Source organism: Taeniopygia guttata, chromosome 2 (genome assembly GCF_048771995.1).
Source record: "Taeniopygia guttata chromosome 2, bTaeGut7.mat, whole genome shotgun sequence".
Lineage (NCBI taxonomy): Eukaryota > Metazoa > Chordata > Aves > Passeriformes > Estrildidae > Taeniopygia > Taeniopygia guttata.
In genome coordinates this window covers 72,578,043-72,599,385 of record NC_133026.1, presented here as the reverse complement: position 1 = coordinate 72,599,385, position 21,343 = coordinate 72,578,043, and the positions used below count along the sequence as shown (strand labels likewise).

The 21,343-nt window shown below is 38.2% G+C and overlaps 2 protein-coding genes across 3 annotated transcripts in view; one reads left to right on the top strand and one right to left on the bottom strand.

The window, feature by feature from the left end:
* RBFA (ribosome binding factor A) overlaps positions 1-21,343 on the bottom strand; it is a 399,231-nt gene that overhangs the window by 84,987 nt on the left and 292,901 nt on the right. The gene's annotated exons all lie outside the window — the stretch shown is intronic.
* The window catches only part of COL15A1 (collagen type XV alpha 1 chain), a 122,437-nt gene continuing 113,198 nt past the window's right edge, over positions 12,105-21,343 (top strand). The window contains exons 1-2 of one of the 2 annotated variants that reach the window (XM_030265622.4): positions 12,105-12,262; positions 12,377-12,459. In XM_030265622.4, coding sequence (XP_030121482.2) covers positions 12,252-12,262; positions 12,377-12,459 — 94 coding nt within the window. In that variant the 5' untranslated portion in view covers positions 12,105-12,251. The remainder of the gene's footprint in view (positions 12,263-12,376; positions 12,460-21,343) is intronic. The other variant, XM_030265624.4, reaches the window with a different exon arrangement.

Below are 21,343 nucleotides of genomic sequence, written 5' to 3'. Positions count from 1 at the left end.
CGAAGTCTGAAATAATAGCACTTTTTGGTTATTAAGTAAGTCTTCTGTTTTTGCTGTCTTTTTTTTTTTTTTTTTGCTTCCAAGAAGCAGAATTATAAATAACTTCCATGCTTCATTTTTGGAAAACCCAAAATCTAAGAGCTGCTTCTCCCTGCTGCTCTTACAACTATTATTCAGAAAATTGTCTTCAGCTCTTTTTTTTGAAAATATATCTTCCTTGTTTTGTTTGATTGATTGTTAAATATATCACTTTAAATTGCTGTTTATTTTTACAAAGGCTAAGATTACCTTCAGTCTTGGAAGAAAAAAAAAAATCTCTTCTCTCTTTCTCTATTGCTGCACAGTGAAACATCTCATGCATGATCCTGACTGTAAAAATATATTTTTACCTCTTTAATTCTTCTTTGCAAAATAATCAGAAGGCTTTTCCTTTCCTTTTGTTGGTGTTTTTGGGTAATCAGCACACAAAAGAAGTGGATTTTACATAGTCATTGAGGAAGATGGGGGTTGTGCTATGGGTGTGCTGTGGAGTAGTGCACGTTGATGCATTCAGCATTCAGAGTACTGGCATGTCCTTAATTTGTATTTGTTCAGCTTTGTTTAATTTACTACTACTATTTCCTACCCAGATTGTCCTCCCTAGGTTCTGTTACACAGAAAACTAAAATAATTCTACAAGGTCTAAATAATTCTATGATTAAAATGTGGTTGATAGGAATGAAGTGGGATAGAAACTGGGCTTACAGCTTATGAGAACATGGGGAGACAGACAGGGACTGGGACCTGAAAGAAAAATATGCTCACAATTAGGTGTTACAGTGATGAAGTGGGAAAGGGAGCTGAGACTCAAGGCTGTGGGAAATTAATACATGCTTGTCTTCACTGCTCAGCTGGTTTCTGAAGCAATGAGGTGCAAACACAGGGGATTAAGAATAAAGTTACTGTTCACATAATCGGTGAACAGGTATTACAAGACTCGCTGTTAGCTAGGGGTAAAATACAAGGTGACTTAGCATATCCTAATTTGTGTGTTAAGCAAGGAAGAAAATAATGATAAAGAATTTTGTAGATAAAAGCCATCATAAGTAGAACAAAAAAGCCAGAGAATATTGGCACAGCATTAATTAATTTACCATTGCTAAGCAAATTTTTAGTGTTCATTATTTAGGAAGCAAACAATGCATCTGGCAAAAAGAATTTGTAACATCAAAATTCAAACTAAACTTTGACAGTTGTTTGTTTTTAACCCATGAACAAAGTGAAGCTCATTGCATCTCAGCAGCAAAGGGAGAAAAAAGAAAATGAACTTCTAAGCTGATTCGCTAACAACAACCACAGCAATTAGCAGGAGTCTTGATGGCACAGGCAAAACAATTTAGATCTCCTTGGCTAACCTCAGCCAAAATTAATAGAATAGAGCTGTTAAAGATAGAAATTTCCTATCCCCAATAGCTGTTCTCATGGCTTTTGTGGGAATGAGTCGCCATCCCACTAGGCTAGTGCTCCTACTGTTAAGAATGCAGCAGAACTGCACTCAATGTCTTTTCTCAACAAAGGTAGGCTCATCAGGGCACCTGATACTGCTCTGAGAGCTGCTGCAGCACAGCAGACCAGGCAGAATCTGTGCTGGGAATTGGCATGTGCAGGATGTGAGTTGATCAGTTAGAGGATATATGATGCAAATCTCCAGGAAATCAGAAAACATGCTCTGCATCTCTCTGAAGACAGTAAGGTAAATAGATTAATTCTTATTTGTCCGAATATGTATTAGGGACTACATCATGTATCTAGCTAAAGCACAGAACTGCTTTGGTAAGGTAATTTCTTCTTAATCTGTGATTAACTTTTGGACAATGAAATTTCATTTCAAGAGGTAGTAGGTGAAAAGAACCTTTTATTTTTAAGTTTGGTGGTGATAGTTTAGGGTCTGTTTTGAAAAGACTCTTAGGAGTGATGAATACATCGTTGTATGAAGCACTGCACATGGGTACAGCCAGGCTTCTCTGCTCCCTAGTCTCTTCCTGCTACCCTTCCCAACCCTGCAGTTATCAGTGCATTGCTGATAGTTGTTTAGTAAGGACTACTTCTAGTAATAAATGCTGTCTGTGTAAATATTTCTGGACGTGTTGAACAATGCTTGCTGTTGTGTCAGAAGTCATCTGCTTTTTTAATTTGTGGAAGAGGGTCTCTTTTTACCTTTGAGTAGTTTTGTGTAAAGCATCGTTGACTGCACTTGTTTGCCAAACAGCTCTTCCTAAAACAGAAACAATGAAAAAAAGTCACACTTACAGCATTATGGGAATCATGTTGTTGCTCAAAACTTATTTTGCCCACATGATACTTTTTAAGATCTAGAAATAACTGCATTTTAAATTCTGGTTAAAGAGTCAAGTACATGCGTGGGTAATGTGTTTATTTCTGTCTCAAAAGTGTGGGTGGTAGCTATCCTGTAACAGTTGTACATGGCATAAACATACTATCTGTCCTGCTGGCATTGTGTATTTCCTTTTTGTGGTACTTAAATGCCCAGCTTTTCTCTCCCCTGTTCACTTAATGAGCAATCTCACTACCTGTGGGCAAATTTCAATTTTAACCTCTGCTGCCTTCTCTTGAACAGGCATTCCAGAGGTCTCACACAGAAAAGTGATCAGGAGAAAAAAAAATCTTGATTGGTAATGACAGGATTGGCAGTATGGAAGGTAAAATTTACTGTATTTTGAGAAGATAGGGAGAACAGTTCACAAAATTGCATGAAAAGAATCTGCCACTTGGAATGCAGTTTCCAAAAATACATGGATGAAGCAGAAACAGACATACTTGGATAAAAGAATAGATGTATCTAAAATCTGATGCTAAACTAAAGAACTTTAGGGCAGTCATATACTGTCCTTAAAGTTCTTATATTGTCCTTAAAGTTCTTTGACAGTTGAACATCTCAAATAACACTATTCTTATGGAAAAACTATCCCGTCCTCTAAACTGTAAGTTGAAACTTAAGACATAAAAATGGGTATTTTTGTTTAAATTGTGTTTTGCTTTGAACATTTTTTAATGGCCCTTTAGTCTTAAGAATAGATAGCATGGGCTTTCTAAACATTTTAAAAAATCATTTGCCAACAGAATGATTCAAAGATACTTGAAAATGTTTTGAGTATGATTAGTTCTCCTAATCCCTACAAATTTCTTCCAATTTTAAGATAGTTGGATACCTTAATTTTCTTTAGCTAACGTAATGGCAGCTGAACTATTGGATAAAGGAGATTTGAAGAGGGAAGAGAAATGTCGTTCAAATATCTTTGTGACACTGCTATGGTGTCTTGGAAAATAAAGCTACTTCCCTGTAACATGGAAAGTATTACTTTGAAAGTGAAATTTTGGGTTAATCAGAAATATGTTTTCTAGACACAAATATGAATAGATCATCCTACCATCAAATTTAGCCATCATATTAAGAGCGCCACACACAGTGGCCTTGACTGTCTTTTTTTCCATTGACAGCTGGTGAGAACTGCACCTGTTAAACTGCATGAGATCAAGAACTTCTATTCTGAACATCTATTATTTGGACATTTCATCTCAATATGCGATGGCATTTTTTTCTGAATTGATCTTAGTTTTAATTTATAACATAGTTACACTTAATATCTTATTTTCATCTTTATGTCCTGGATTTTGCTTACAATTTCTAAAAAGTCCAAATTCAAAGTGAATGTATATTAGTGTAGAGGAAGAAGAAACAATCAGCACAAATATAGTATTCCCCCCAGTAAAGGATTCCAGATGTTGAGAGCTTGCTCTAAGACCTTGTCCCCATGGCTAACACCAGAGTGAAACCACCAAGACAAGGACCCAGAGGTGTTGCAGCACGCTGTTGGGAAGTGCTGGGTGGCTGCGGCAGGGGTGCGACCGTCCCCCTGCGAGCTCTGCAATTCCCAGTTATCGGCAGGTCCAGCACAGGGACAGACAGCGATGACACGGGTCCTGGGTGGAACAAGATGGATTTATTCCTGGGCTCCCAGACGAGACTGGGGTGGGGGTGTGAACAGAAGTTTTTATACAGCAACTCAGGAGGAGGGTGAGGATATGGTAAGAGAGGAGTATAAGGTGGGGCAAATAGCTTATGAGCCTATCTATTGTAAATGCAGGCGAAACCAATGGGAAGAAATGATGATGTCTGACTCAATGCAGAAGGCTGAATGATTTCTTTATTATAACTATGCTAAAATACATTCATATACTATATAAAAAGGAAGATACTAAAATTACATACTACTTTCTCTAACTCTAACACAACTTGTGACCCTCTCGCGAGAGTCCAGGCACAGGTGGATTGGATTGGCCATCAGGCTCAAACAATCCTCACCAGAATCCAATCAAGCAATCACCCCAGGTAAACAATTCTCCAAACACATTCCACATAGGAAAAAAAAGGAGCAGAAATAGAAATTGTTTTCTCTTTCATTTCTCTCTGTGCACCTCTATGAAAAATCCTGAGAGTGAGAGAAATGCGCTTGCCACACCTATCAGGGAAAACAGGGAGGGGAAATAATACAAAGTAATGAACAGGGTGTTGAGGGCAACAAGACAGACACAGAACTCTCTGGAGAAAGGGGTAGGGATAGGGAGGATTGACAACTTGGAAGGGAAGAGAACAGGGGCCAACATGGAATCACAGCAAAACACAACACAGAGGGACAGTGAAAGGATGAACATAACATCAGAAAAGGGTTAGAAGCTAATAAAATTATTTCTGTGCAATTTTTAATGGTATTGTTGCAATTGCTGCATCTTTTCCTGTGTATTATTACTCTAGCTACTTTATTCTTCATTCTCTTTCTGCAGTAATTAGATGAAGACTAATGGTGATCCCTCAATTAGACTTTGAAAGATTCCATTATATTAAAAATCTCAAAAGCACAGTGATGTTGCTTTGGTTACAGGCAAAATATGTAGGTCTCCCTATTTAAGTCTTGTTTTGTGCTTTTGCGACAACATCACCCCATGCCTTTTGCTAATCAGCCCTATCCACCCCACTCTCACAGGACTGCTGGTAATTGTCCCTCCATTGTCATTTCTAGTTTGAATCCTTGAGAGTCCACTCTATCCCACTGTCCATGACACTGGCCCAGATGTTGAACAGCTCCAGTCCCAGCATCAACCCCTGAGGAATGATACTTGTCACTGGTGTCCACCTGGACATTGAACCACTGACCACATCTCTTCAAGTGTGACCATCCAGCCAATTCCTCATCCACTGATCCATCAAATCCATGTCTCTCCAGTTTAGAGACATGGACATCGTATAGGACAGGGTCAGATGCTTTGCCCAAGTACAGGTAGATGATATCAGTTGCTCTTGATTTATCCTGTCCATGTTATTGTGATGATTTGCAAAGCAGAAATTTTTAATGTGATTAAAGATTTGACATTTGCATCACCTCGTGATTGGCTTAAAAACTAGGATTTTACTTTTCTGAAAACCCTACTTCATATAAACCAGTGGGAAAAGAGGTTTGTCTCAGTATAGGAAGAGCAGGCTTTTTACAGGTTTATCTCAAGGCAGTGTCAAAAGTAATCACTAAGGTCACTCAGTAGGTCAAGCTCTATAAGTATTTTTACAAGGCAAATATTTGAGTCAAGTTAGCTTGCAAAGAAGGGGAGAGGGATTCTGGCACAGGTTTTGCTTTCTGCCCAATGTGACAGGCCATGTGTGTGGAGGAGAAAATGTTGCTTCAGCTCAGCTGCACATGGAGACAGACAGCAAAAATGCTGCATATAATTATTTCTGGGTTTATTCATATAAAAGGAATGTGTGACATTTAGCCTGAATGGAGCCTTTCAGTGTGATGCATGTACTTAATATGGTTAAGACTTATTTTTTAAAATATGCTTTAAAACTACGTACCCTTCTGCTCATGATAAATTAATTTAGTATACTAGTAGGATCAGTGTTTCCATGTACATGAGTTTAAATTGCAAGAAGAACATCTATTTATGCTTGGTTTTAGAGCTGTCCCACATGCTCTATTGAATAATTTCAATTGCTTGAACAGTTTGTAAACACTGACTTAGTGTCTCATGTCAATACCAGGAACTTCACCAGAAATAGTTCTGCCATTTCTGGAAATGACATTATTTTTTTGTGAATCTGTTAAATAATTGGTTAATAGTTTCAATGGTTTTTCATTTTAGAACAAAAACTCAAAAATGGATAGGGGCATACTGACACTTGCGAGTGCCACCAGAAATACTGAAATATCCTTTTTCATAACATAAACTGCTTGAAATATTAGAGTATTGCACAAGTCATGTTTTGCCTGTAGGTTTCACGGATGCTTGCTTATAACAGAAGTATCACAGAGTTTTCTTTCTTCTTGTCATGCTGCCTGGTAAAAAACTGAGTCAGAGTTTGTAGAGGAGAAATATATATGCCTAAACATTTATTTATGGTGTATTTTCTACCTAGTGTCATGTAACACACAAACTCTTCCCTTTCCTTCTGCTTCCTAACTGGCTTTGAGTGATCTTAGCTTTGTCCTTACCTCTCCTCAGCTTGTTATCCCAGGCTTTTCACTCAGTCTTACTCTCCATTTTTTTTTTTTTCTGTATTATTCATCTCTTTCTTACTCACCTGTGTGCCCAACAGACCTTGCCTCTTCCTTTTCAAAAATCATCTCCCAATGTAAGTCTTGATGGGAGATTCCTTCCTTTCTGGGATTTCCATTGCAAGTTTCAGGTCCCTGATTCCTCTTTGCCTTCTTTGCAAATCAGCCCCAGATATGTGAAAGATTAATTATTTTTTTCCAATGCTTTTTATAGTACTGTGAGGGAGGGATAGAGCAGGCAGAATATCAAATTAATTGAAATTAGGTACTAAAGAGACAGAAAATGCCAGAATTCTTTTGCTGTGTGATCTTAATCTGCTGGGTTTACTACAGCCCTGTCCTCAAGTACGTAAATGTACACTCTTATTCCTTCGTAAGTATATAATAAAATATGCATTTATAGACTTTTTTTTTCCCTAAAGTGCTTTGTTTAAAGGAGAAAAATGCAGAAAACCAGATAGTTAAGCATCTGTTATGCTTCTGAAAGTGTATTACCAAACCATTGTGAAATTAGTTGTTTAGCAGCTGATCATATTCAAAGCCAAAATGTCATTCAGAGTTTCTGGACAAATTGATACACCCTGATGGATACAATCCATCATCTAAATGAGTACTCGGAATGATTGGCTTTTCAGAAAGCCAAGGCACAAGAAATGAGTCTGTGAGTGATCAACTTGTTAAAAGAGAGGCAAAATGTCAGGAATATAGAGGCAGCCCTTGTAGTAGAGATTTGTCACCACTGAAATACTCCAGATATTGTACTGCCTGCCACATCATAGAACCACAGAGTGGTTTGGGTTGGAAAGGACCTTAAAGACCATCTCGTTCCAAACCCCGGCCATGCGCAGGGACAACTCCCAGAGCTGCATCCAACCTGAGCTTGAACATTTCCAGGGATGAGGCACCCACAGCTTCTCTGGGCAACCTGTTCCAGTGCCTCTCTACTCTCACAGTGAAGACTTTCTTTCTAATATCTAAATGTACTGTCTGTCATTGTCCTGTCATTAAATGCACTTCTATGATTTATTAAAAAAATATGGATATTGATCTAGTATCGATATCCAACTGTGACGGACAAAAACTCTCTAACAGTTTAAAGCTAAAAAGTGTATGTTTATACGACGCCGGGCGGCGTGCGGGATAGCTCCCAAATACACACCGCACCTTCCAGGTGATTACAGAGTCTTTTTATCCATACAAGTATTGAATACACAAAATACAAATACATATTCATAATTTTAGTACATCCCATTCCCCACTTCGTATGCTAATCACTCCAAAAGCTATTAAGCATGCATAGTTTGTTCCTTGAAATGGGTCGGTGGTCCCTTTCATGGGGAGGGGTCCCAAAATGAGGAAGTAAATGAAGTCTTCCTCATTCTGACCTTTCTACCTTTTCAATGTAAGTATGACAAATGAACTCTTGGTAGAACTCCCATTCCTTGTCTTCAGTTGGTTTCGGAACAGAGGAGGCTCACAATTGTCTTATGTTCCTAAAAGCTATTTGTCAGTTTCTATATTCTTCATTATAAACCCAGCTAACTAAACATTGTGCTGACAAGCAATCAATTATTAGTTAACTACTAACTTCATCAAGGCCTACTCATTTATTATTATTATTTTAATTAACTCTAGTAAGGCTTATTTCTAACTAAAATCTTAGCTCTTCAAAAATCTCTAAATGCCTTAAAGTTTACGTTTCATCTAGCCTCTCTCCTTCTTTTTTGTGAGATTAAGTGAGGGCAGGCCATTACATGAGTGGTGTGCAGTGAACTTTGCTGATGAGAGCTTTTTTTTAATAAGGATGGGACAGATGGTAAAAAATTACAAATGGATCTTCTAAGAGGGAATAAGTGTAGAATTAAATGATAGATTACATTAATTTCTACCATTTGTTATAAATTTATTCAGAGGGAGAAGAAATTCCAAGTACACATAAAAATACCTCTAAAGTGCAAATTATTGAGCTTGTGAGAGTTCCATGACGATGTCATCTTGGCAGCAGTCAAAAAAGCACATCAGTTGTCTTCCTCACCAGAAAAAGGAGAGACTACATTGCTATGTTGTGCTTACCACACTATGTCACTTGAGAAATCTTGGGGTTAAGTGCATTGCGCGCAGTTATGATTCTCTTGACTCTACCAGATATCAAAAATTATGTCCTAGAACCCAGAAACTGTGGGAAAGACTAAAAAGATAGCTAGAGATGTGGAATGGTTGCAGTACAAGAAACAACCAAGTAAGTTCACACTTAGTACAGAAAGAAGGCATGTGGAAGGGGTATATAAAAGAGGCTTCTTAAGTTGCAGAGGGCATGGAGAAAAAAGAGTGGTCACTGATTTGGTGACCCCTATTCAGTACAAGAACTCAGAGACATCAAAGAACATCAGCAGGACCTAAGCCGCAAACAAAAAAGCAGAGACTTCTTCATGAAATACACAACTGAGCCATGGACTTCCTTGCCAGAGAATATGGTAAATGCCAACTATTTGTACATGCTCAGGAGAAGTCTAAGCAAAAGATAAATCTTTTATTCTTTTCTAGTGCGGTTCTTAACTCACTCGGGCCTTGGTCCAGACTGCTTTTCTGACACTAACTTTGCACAAGAATATTCCTATGCATCTTATATCCTGCAACTACAGAGGATAGAAGTGTGCAAGATAGAAAAAGAAGTTTGTGTTACAGTCAGCAGGAAAGAAAAAAAAACCCTCTGATGAGAAATATAACAACAGCCAGACAGACTAACTCAGTAAACAGCTAAGAACTGCAACAGCAGAATTGTGGCCTGCCATTTAGAGTCTTGAGGAGTGTAATCAGTTGATAGAGCTGAGGGAAGTAAACAAAACTTCTGACTGGAAAATGAAGATTTTTAGCAAGAAGGAAAACACCAGTTTAGTTGAAGACAGCTGGATGCAGTACTGAAGGAAATCACAGATGTCCTAATTCAAAGGAGTCCTGCTGTGTTTGAAAAAGACGAGACAAACAGCAAGTTTAAAACTGAGTGGATGTGTACAAATGTCACTGCCCTGGTGGGGAGAAAGATATATATGGGTAGATAGACATTGAAAGCCTGTACTTCAGTAATTCTTTGGCCTACAAATGAGCACTAGACATGCAAGAAATCCCAGTGACCTACAGCAGTGGGGGTAATAAACTGTTTGTATTTAGGGATTCCTCCACAGCCATCCATTCAAAACTAATGGACTGCAGAGGTTAAGAACATGCTCTGTCTTGTTTTCCTTTATCCAGTGTTGGATAAAGATGTTGATATTGGCCAGATATCCAGGTTTAAATGTCCAGCAGAAACTAAAGGCGCTGTCTGCAGCATTTCATGTAGATAATTTGCATGAATATCATATTACTTCCTTCGTTTCAATGGGCTTTCTATAATTTGTGGAAAAATACATCCAATAATTAGGTATTTGCTGTGTATACTGTAAAAATTAATTACAAGTTTTATAAATCTGGAGACTGCTTCTACATTTGTCTCTTAAATATGTTAGTCTACTGTAAGATACCAAGGCAGACATATGTTTTGGTCATACATACTGGATTAAAAACTCTATTGCAACAGGAAGGATTATGCAGGTAAGCCACTCTCATTTTGTGGACAGAAAGTTCCTTTCCGGTCAAAGGAAGGAACTGAGTTAAAAAATAGTTCAACAGGACTAACAATGGCTCTTGGTAGCTATTGTTAAATATTAAACCTGAAAAAAAAAGTAAAAGTAAAAAAGGAAAAGTAAACTAGGCTTACGTACATACATACTTACATATATAAAGACATATTCTATGAATGCTTAGAACTTCAGTATTTTCTCTTATGATAACATATATACAGTGTGCAAGATAAAGGTATAAAGTATGATTTGCCCAAATGTTTCTGTTTCTGTAAGCAGTGTGGCTGGTGGTAACAATGGAAAAATTTCAGGGAGATAGAAAGCAAGAAGATGACAGTTTCAAATAGGAAAGGTGAATGATGAAACATTTTTTCAGCCCTGATACAGTAGTATTTGCTGGAAACAGGGGGTTCTTGATCCTCTGAAGAAGATAAAATTGTGTTTATATTAAGACACTTGATTAAAGATAATTTGATCTCTTCATTCCTTGTCATTATGGAGGAGGTGGATAGCAAATAATACTGGTCTCCTGCTTAAAATTATTTAAAAAATATTAAAATTTATTACAAGAATACTGGTCTGCTGCTTAAAATTATTAAAAAGTATTAAAAAGTTAAAATTATACCTGGAGAGACCTGACCTGTTGTGGTTTCTAACCAAAAACAGGAATCTGGGGTAGAACCAAGACTCTAGATTTTAAAGCTGGAACCTCTGTATTCAACAAAATGTAAATAAATAAACTAGCAATCAAAAAATGCCAACAACAGCAACAACAAAAAGCCACTAAAATAACCCAGTAACAAGCCTCCTCCAAAATAGCCAGTTAAATAACACCACCCCCAGACTCAAACATTTTATTCAGAGTAAAATGAATCTTTTCCTAATTTTGTTTATTGATTGGGATTTTCCTTTCATTACTGCAAAAAACTTTGTTCCTGTCTGTCTTCCACTTCCCATCCTAGGTAAATCCATTCTTAGTTTTGATTGTCCTAAGGTTTCTTCAGCATTTTTCAGCCTAGATCTACCAAAAGCCCACTAGCAGATTTCCATATGCAGAGCTTTCCAAGCTCTCTCCTGCCCCAATCAAAAAGTGACAATTGCAGCCTTTGTTAAACATCTGATGACTTAAAAATTGCCTGATTAATTTCAAGCATATCCTTGAAAAATTTCTTCCTTGGGCAAGTGCTAGCTAGCTTTGAAGAACTACAAGTGGAAAAAAACGCTATTCATTGAGTTAGGAGGGAGGAGTGAAGTAACACTTTCAACGGAAACTATTAGAAATGCTGAGCCACAGGATCTCTATAGCAGACGTGCAGCTGCTGAGGGAGAGACAGACTCTCAAACTACATGCAGGGTGTAAATCTCTGTAAATATGAGTATTAAAATTAGAGAGCTTGTCAGAGAAAAGGGTGTACTTCAAAATGTCTCAAATGTAAGTGACAAAATCTGTAAGACAGTGCAGATGTGAATCCCAGGTATTTGTTGCCATTTAACTGCTGCTCTGTCCTGTTCATACCTTCTAATTTGCTTCTGATAAAATTTGGCTAAAATGGCAGGAAAATTTTCCATTCCATATATGAATTTGTATCACTGCCTGTGTCACACTGGATGGAAGGATGTTGGAGGTCATATTTTATTGGATAAGTGGAGGTTGTGAGCAGGCAGGAGGGAAAGCTGGAGAAGCTGCGCTGCTGCCTGTCGGGGTACACAGCAGTTAAAGACAGGGCTGGATAATGACAGTGCTGGGATGGTGTACAGCAGTAAGGAGTGTCCACCCATAAATACAGTAGGAAGTTTTTGGCAGTGGTCTGACAGGAAAGTCTACACGGAGTCAGATTTCAGAGCTGGAGCAGTGAATTGAAGTGAGTCACACAGAGAGCCTGAGTGCTGCCTTTGTTCCACTTGTGTCTGAATGTTGGAGGTGAAACAGCAGGCTCCAGATTTTATTAACTTCTTATTTTCATAAACATAAAACTCATGTGCACTGCACTTTTTTCCTACTTGAGTTCATTCCAGTGACTTTCAGAAAATGCTCTCGTGGTAAGAACTCCTGCTTCTAAATTTTACTTTTTTTCCCCCCCCATGTGTTTCTGTGTTACACTCTTTGGTCTCGTTTTTCCCCTACCTCGCTTTTTATTGGCACACCTGCTCCAGGCATGCCTGGTGGACCTGGGACTTGTCGCTACTGCTCTTTGGCTTGTCAATCCATGCTGGTGCAGCAGCTCAGATCATAGAAGGTAAGGCTTCTCCAAATCATGTTTATAAATTTAGTGTAAGTGTGGATTTTCAGATTTGCTTTCCTAATATGGAAAGAGACTCTACCATTTCAGATTTTCATTTTCTCTGCTGCTTACTGTTCATAATTTCATATAAGAAAGCTGCTGTGAGTTAGGAGCTTAAATTCCCATTCATTCTGGGTGGGGGTAAATAAATACATTGGCTCTCCAGCTCTAAGGCTGCTGTCTCAATCTATCTTCAGAGTGTAATAGTTAACAGAAAGCACTTTAAAGAAATTCAGAATACTGAATCTTTTTACAATTAGGATAGATAAATGTGTCACTGTGGGCATATCAGGAATGTGTCAGGCACGGTGTGAGTGCAAAAACATAGATGTGATGCTTGTTCCAGTGCATTGAGATTTCTCCTGGCAAGAGGATGAACAAATTGAGATTTTCTAATCTCTTGAGTTAAATCTTTCGTTTTACCAGTCCAGTCTTCATGGACTTTCAATGAAAAGTCTTTTTGTAATTTCAGATCATATGTTCTTGTAACACAGCCAAATTCCTCAGCATCTCTGGAAAGCATAGCCTTACATTTAACCAGTGAGAGAGAACACTGATTTGAAAGTTTACATGTAATTTTGAGAAATTAGAAAAAGTTTCACATATTACTTTGCCATTAGGAATGGTGATATTTACACCAAAAAGTTTTTTTAACTACCTCGAAAAAATAGTTGGAATTTGTTATGCAAATGACCTCTAGATAACTGTGTGATAAGAGCATTAGAAAGTATTGATGGGAAGTAGATACCACACATGATGACTTTAATGTTACTCCGATTTGGTTTTGCCTTTTAATTGACACAGTCACAGATCACTGACACTTTGGCACAAGTCCCAGGTAGTTATTTCAGTAGGAGGAAAAGCCACAGATTAGTTATCACTAAAAAATGCTATAGGTACAGATGAGAAATGTGTAGTACTGTATATGTAATTAATTAAAGAAACAATCAGAAACCAGCTCTTAGAATTAAGAAATGTATATCTAAATTGTGACTGATATATAATATATTGTCTATCCACTGAAGGCAGATCCATTGCATCAGGTAAAAATGTTTGTCTAGAATGACAGTGCATGAGAGAGGTCTGGACAGGAGAGAACCAAATTCTGGCACACACAAGCAAATAATCAGAAGATCATTAGAGCTGCAAGTAGAGTGACAAAAACTGCAAATACTTATTTGACACACAACTTCTTTTTTAGTGGATCTATGCTTGTTTCTATTACCTGAAGATCTGGGGTTTTTATATCTTCTACCGGTGAAAGTCAGATCATATGTCAGAAGTGGGAAAGATAATCACTATTGTTTCTGGACAGTTTCTTCCAGTGCAGAATTTTACTGCTGCTGGAAGGACTCCTAACCTTACCACGAATGAAGATCACGGTTATGGAAGTGTCCTAAGATCACTGGAGACTTAGACACTGCTATGGGAATATGTTCCTTCATGATTGTCTTGTCCTTATATTCCCTATTCATTCATCTGTTAATACAAAAGTTCCTTGTTCCCAAATGTTTACTGAATTTTTTCACATCTGATTTTTAAGTGCTTGACATAATGGGGGTCTCATGCTCTCTATTACACAGCACCTTTTCTGAACACTTGGTTTAAATTATTTCATCTTTTGAAATTGGATCTTGAATACCAGAGACAGGAATAATACTCCTTTCCTTCTGGCTGTTAGAAATTCTACTTGTACCCTAAAAGAAGAGTTTCATACTTTAAGTCTTTCAGTCTAAATATTGAGAAATAACCTCATTTTCCTTTCCCACAATTCCTTTCAGCAATAGAGTGCACAGAAATAAATTGTGTATTTAAAATTAAAATGCTTGGAGACACAGAGTGATGAATTGGCCCTCTGAATTAAGGGCCAAGTACATGCTCTGCAAGGAAGTACCTGATAAGACCAATTCACAAACCTGAAAACAAAGCAGTTTTTAGGGGAAAAAAAAATCTGAACCCTCACAGTTTAGAAAAAATTGCCATCTTTGCCTTCACCATCTTGGTCTTCTTGTTTTCCCCAGGGGAGCACTGAATTGTGGAGCAGGGTTGAGGGTGCTGAATAAAACAAAAGCCTCAGCAGATGTCCAGCAGAGGGCTTGAGTTTTTTCATGACTTTGTGAGAGATACTAAAAAGACTAGTTAGAAAATTTTAGTTAGTTTCCTATCAGGAACGAAGCTTTGACCAAGTCTTGCTTCTCTTGAGGAAATTGTCTAGTTATTATTATTTCCTACACAGAAAAAGGGCGGGGGCAAGGGGGGGGGTGTGGTGTGGAAAGAATGATGGGAAGTTGTCATTCAGACGACAGTCTTTGAAATAGTTTGAGAACTTCTGGGCTCTAGTTTAACTTTTTAGTAAACTTGTGAGACGCTGAGTCCTTTCTTTTAGAGGAAGCGTTGCTTTCATTTCCAAGTCCTAGAATTTCTGGCTACTGCTTTCACGGTAGAATAAAACAAAACATAAAAAAAAAAAAAAAGGAAGTATAGAAAAACTTTTATTTGAAGTAATGAACTACTAGTTGTAAAACAAATACTTAACATTTTGAAATATTTAGTTCAGAACTTTAAAATTCAGTTGCATCATCTGCAAATTCATGAGATTTTTTTGGGTCATTACTTCAACAAAACTTTTAAGAAATAATGTGACCTTGCTTCAGAGTGAAGCTGAACAGGAGTTCTGAAATCTCAGCAGTTTCTCTGAGTTAGAATGATGAATTTTACTATCTCTGTTAAAATGTTTTTGTCCTGTCACTGCAGCTAGTATAGCACATGTGCAAATAGGAAGGACTAAAATACTTTCTTCCTCTTCACTCAAATGTAGTGTTATTTGAAACATGGGGAGCTTTTTCAGTTTTTCTCTTGTGTTCACAAAAATTTTGCAAATACAATACCTTATTCTTCTTGGGTTTTTGCAGGAGGACTGAAGATATGTTGGTGTCTTAATGAATTACTTGATCACTTCTCTTTTGTTCAATTGACAATTAAGCATGTATGGTTCTGTTCACAAAAGCATGCTCTGTTTTATCTGGTACTGCCTTGCAGTGCATGTACTTGGCCCTTAATTATGCCTGATAATGTATCTTGATTTACACTAATTACCCTGACTGCTTTTAGCATGTTTTGCTTCTTCAACAACAAATTAAGTTAGTGAACAGAAAGTACTCAGAGCACAGCCTTGAACGTGCTGGCACCCAAACTGTGGACAGGCCTAAAGACAGGAAATCTCAATTCAAACCCTGGTGAAGTTGGAGTGATAGACTCCTCCCTATGACTTGCTCTAGCTTATTGCAGAAGTGACATTTATTCTTCTTGGACATCTAGGCAGTTGTCAGTTTCTCAGTTCTTTACAGTCAAGTCAATGCCTGAATTTAAAAAAAAAAAATTAAAATATTTAAATGTGTGTGGTTCTGCAGTTTATGTTATGTTTATGAACTCTAAAAGAAACTTTACAAATTTCTCATTGACATTTGGGTTTTATTATTAGCCAAGCTGAACAGCTCTTTCTTGGCCTAAGTAACATGCTTAGTAATAGTTTACATAAAGTAAATATTTGTCTCTTTCATTGGTCCTCTGTACACAGAAAGGCTGTCATTAGGTTGTTGACATACACTTTGCACTCCTGACCTGCTGCATTTAATGGAGGAATTGTGAACTATTGACTTTCATTGGCTGATGATCAGCTGGTGTGATTCTTACAAGCAGAGAATCAGAACCTCTCTTCACAGTGAACTTACATAATGAGTGTAAACAAACATGCCTATACATGTAAAATCTTGTTTCTACCAAGTAATTACTGTACGTGCTCTGGGTGTCAAATGTGTGCAATCACATGTGTGATGGGGATGGCTCAGCCCATTCTTTCCAAAGACAGGACACAATTACAGTGATAATAAAGCACAGTCCTCCTTAAAGAGAACTCAGATGGCATTGCAATCCTCTTGTACCAGACTGAGCATTTGGACATCATCAAACTGCAGTTGAGTGTAAATTGAATGAGCCACTGTGATCCTTCAGGCACATCTTCAAGCTGTTACCAGCTGTTGTGCATGTTTTAATGTGGAGCTGAGCCTGATTTCATAGTTGACAAAAGGCCTTTCCATGCAGAACATAGTAATTTACAATACAAAATCAGTTTGTTTTAGTTGGGGTCATCTCTTTCAGTAGCTGAAGAGATTGATAACACCAGTAGAACAAGCCTGACTTAGAAAATTTGTTCCATTCTGTCACTTTTCTAAATGGAGTCTTTCTTGTGTAACACTCTCTACATGTTAATTCTCTTGGACAATAAACTACATGCTTACTAAACGACTCTACCAGCCAGCAGAAGACATTTTTTAACTTTTTTATTTGAGGCCTCAGAAGAAGAAAGCAGCTGGGGTAGATATAGTGTCTATATCCATAATATAATATGGATATCCATAATGTAATATATAATTACTGTTTTCATTTACTCTCTGGAGGTGTCCTTGGGCACACTGGATGTCTGGAGTAAGCAATTGTTTCCATGATCTTGAATAGAACTCAAAATCACATTTATGCTTGCATCTGCCACTTGCATTAAGATTTGAAGGATCATTTCAACAAAAAAGCATCAGAAGGAAAGATTTGACAGTATTTATTATGTTTGGTATATTCAAAGGGTTCCAAAGAAGATATTTCTTATTCTAACATGTTAATTATGAGATCAAATGCTTGTTTTGGAGGATGTCTGTCCCTTTGGCTGTGATTTCTTCTCCTTTCCTTTGCTATGTTAGCCATGGATCAGTTTGTTTTTTCTTGTAGTGCTGTCTCACATTTGACCAAATTCATGCAGTACCTTTGCCAATTTATGGAAGCGTGTTTTGGCTAGAAAGACAGTGAATTTTACAGTTCAGTGAATTCTGATTGCTTTATTTAGGCTGCCATTAATGGTAACTATTTAAGAGAGTATGTCTATTTATCATCATTAATTTTAAGTCCTCAAACAATCTTTTCCCATTTGGCCAACCCACATGATTACAGCAGGTTCATAAAACAACAAAATCAAACAGCAATTTAGACTGTGGTTAATTCTCTTCATGAAACCTTCCCATCTCTAGCAGCTCCTGCTCCCAAACTTAAAAATTCCTAAATGTTGCAGAGAGTCAAGTACAAGTAGATTTCTCCTAAAGAATGAATAAAATGAGCAAACCTCAGTTTTAATAAATTTGCATACGAGCAGCATGAAATGACAGATGTATTATTCAGGATACTTTCTGGTCAGAAAACCTTGGAAAAAGCAACTGGCAGAGCTGAATGTGTCCTGAAAGAGAATTGCAGTGTGTTAAATCATTTGTGGTTATCTTACAGCCCAGTCTGAGAAGAACTGGGGTCTGTACCAAGTTTTCCTGAAGGGTTCTGAGAAGAACTAGGGTTTTCTGGAGACACTCAAATGTGTTTTGTTCCAAACATTCAGTTGCTGAAAGCCTAAATCTGGTAACTGTGATTCAGCAATGAGAGTTTAACATGAACTGCCCCATCATTCATGGTCTTTTCCTTCACCTTTAGTATAGAGGAGAAAATATTAACAAGTAAGGGCTTCAGGCAGTTCATTCTGTATTTGGGAACCTCTTGGGTCTTATGATTCTGGGTCTACCTCCTCTGCTGCCACTGAATCCACTTCTTGCTGTGAAGAGTTATTGCAGTAACTTGTAACTGCTCAGGTAGCATTAACTTCCAGTCCTATTTGTGACATTATCTTCCTCTGAACTGTGAAATCAGAGTTCCATACACAGAAATGATGTCTGATTCTGCTTCTCCGGAAAACTGAATATAGCTTTTTATTTTCTCTGTACTTTTTTGGTGGTTGGTGACCAAGAGGGCATTATAGCATCTGTCATTACTCATTGCATTATACAATCACGGCCCTTCTTACAAGTGACATACATAGCCTAACTCAAGTAGAAAATAACCTACCTAGAAATAATTTTAATTTTGTCCTGCCTGCTAAAGAGTCAGTTGATGACTCTTGAGAGAAAAGACTGGTGCTCCAAGACATGCTTCAAAATTTCCTATAAGCTGGGGATATTTTGAATAGCTTGTAACTGGGGTTTGCTAAAAAACTGTTTCAGAACATAAACCTATGTGACATCCAAACTCTGATTCATCTCTGGTGATATTTCATATAAGTACACTCAAGCAGTAAAATGAAACATATGAGAGTTGGAAACAGGGTCAGATAGCATAGCAAAAATATAGAGACATTGTCTGAGAGCATGGAAATGAACTCAGGAAAATAAAAAATCATTTGGAATTAAATATATTAAAGGAAGGGAAGAGCAACAAGAAAGGCTTTTACAGGTACACCAGCAGAAAAAAAAATATTAAGAGAAAATATGGATCTGCTGCAAAATTAAATGGGGCAATGAATCTGGTGATTGAGCATGAAAACAAGCCAGGTACTCAATGCCTTCTTTGCATCACTTTTTACTGGTAAGGTTTCCCTCCAGGAAACTGTGCCCCTGAGCCCACTGGGAAAGTCTGAAGGCATGAATTCAACTCCTCTCTTGAGGCAGACTGAGAGAAGGGATATTGAAATCAGTTGGATATCTGCAAGTTCACAAGACATCTTGAGACACATCCATGAGGACTCATCAAACTGGCTGATATCATTGAGATAGAACTTTGGAATACAATCTTTGAAAGATTGTGGTGATCAGAAGATCCCATGAATGGAAAGAAATCCAGCATCACTCCTATTTTCAAGAAGAGCAAGGAGAAGGACCTGGAGATCTGCAGGCTGAGCAGCTGAACTCAGTTCCTGGGAAGGTGTGAGCACATAATTGTGGAAGACATTCTAGTAAGAACGAGGTGATTAAGAGTAGTCAACACAAAAGTAGGAAGGGGAAAATCTGGCCTGGGAGTCTCATAGCCTTCAGCAATGAAATAACCAGCTCAGTGTGTGAGGAAAAGACAGCTGATATTTGTGGTCTTGTGCAAGACTTTCAGTACTGTCTCCTGTAATATCCATGTAGATAAATTCTTGAAGTAAGGACGAGATGAGTGGGCAGTGATGCGTATTACAACAGTCTGACCTACACATGCTTGAAGGGGTGTAATCAGTGGTATGAAGTGCAGTTACTGGGAGCCAGTTACCACTCCATTAGTGTACTACCCCATGCTGCATACTGAGCCCAACACTCCTTAACACCTTTCATTCGCAGTATGGATGATGTGATAGACTGAACCCTGAACATCTCAGGTAGAATCCAGTCCCATAATCAAGAGTGATCCCTTCAAAAATTTTACAACTTGAGTGCCATGGCTACTGGAGTCCGGGATAGCTCTTAGAACTCTGGTGCCACGCTAGGAGGGGGAACTGCTGCAGTATGGGGATTTACCAGCGGCAGACTCTTTAGAGCCACTTGCTGTAAGGTGCCAGACACCAGGCGCAACAGGGATCAGGCAGAGGAGAAAGGAGGATGTGGATATTCTCAGTTCAGTCAGAGAGAAAATGGTGGGTTTCTAACCAGGCAGAAGCCTGGGAAACAGTTGGGAAAGAATGTAAATAATTCTTTATCTTTCTCGTTCACATGTTTTTAGATAAGTTCTGCCACTGAGTGTCATTCACTGCACACTAATGTAGTGAGGTGTTTTTACTCTGGCATCAATGGAATTGGTCTGGACGATGCTCTCCATAAAAGAGCAATGTATTTGAAATAAATCAGAGTTCTACTCTCAAGCCTTCTGAACTGGACTTCTTTCGTACCATCCCACCTCAACAGCGTCAGGTGGACGCTTCCCGTCTTGAGGTGCCAGAAGCAAGAGCTTATTCCAAGTAAAGTGATCAGAAACAAAGAGCCCCAGGCACTCCTGTGCAAAGAGTTTTGTACAGATACAAGTCATGGAGTGAATACAAATAGCTAACCAATAGGGAATCCTCAGGGGAGGAGTGAGGGGATTACATCAAGTGTCTGGGGCCAGTTCGGGTAGGAGAGTGGAGAGGATGGGCCACATGGGCCAATGGGGCTTTGAGGAGTATGGGCATTCCTAAGGGGTGTTACAGACAGGAATTGGCTGCAGGTTTAAGTGGCAGAGAAGGTTCAAGAATCAAGGGCTGGGTTGCCTTGACAGGCAGGGAAAGAGCTGGAACAGGGGGCGGGGAATGGTGTGAGGGACGCTTTGAGGGAGGGATAAACCCAGGGGTAAACCAATTCAGGGAGAACATGGGGGTACGACATAACAAACCACTTAACAAGGAATCAATAAAATAAATTTGAACGGCAACACTTGAGGTGTGAGCCATGCCCATGGGAAAAAACAGGCAACTAGAAAGAGCAGATCTGTTTGGGGTTGGAAAAGAACTATGTAGCTTTTCTAAATTTATAATTTTTTCCTCTTTGACAGTACCAAAGAAATGGAACCAAGTAACAGTATGTATCAAGCCTTTTTCCCCCACCGTTGTGCATATGTGTTGTACCATGGTATGTTTGATGTCTTAATTTGATAACTAACAGCTGTCAAACACACACTCCAGGTACAACATTTCTTGAACTATATTAATTTAGAGTTGTTGCTGCTTGTCCCTGTGTTTCTTTCTGTCCTACAGAAAATATCTGTCTCAGCACTGTTGTATGAGAAGGTAAATCTTCAGATGTAAAAGGGTTGTTGTGGATAATTGAAACAAATGTGCTGGTAGCTTGAGTAATTAATTAGGCATTAATGTGTACATGGTGGTCTACAAAGCAACTGAGGGGAAAATTATGCAAAACCAAAGGCTTTTCTTGGAATTTTCTCATTTTTGGAATTCCTAACACCAAAATAATCCGTTGATCAGGAATCCTTCTTGCCAGTGCTTTGGCTGCCTCAGAGAGGAAGGTGTGAG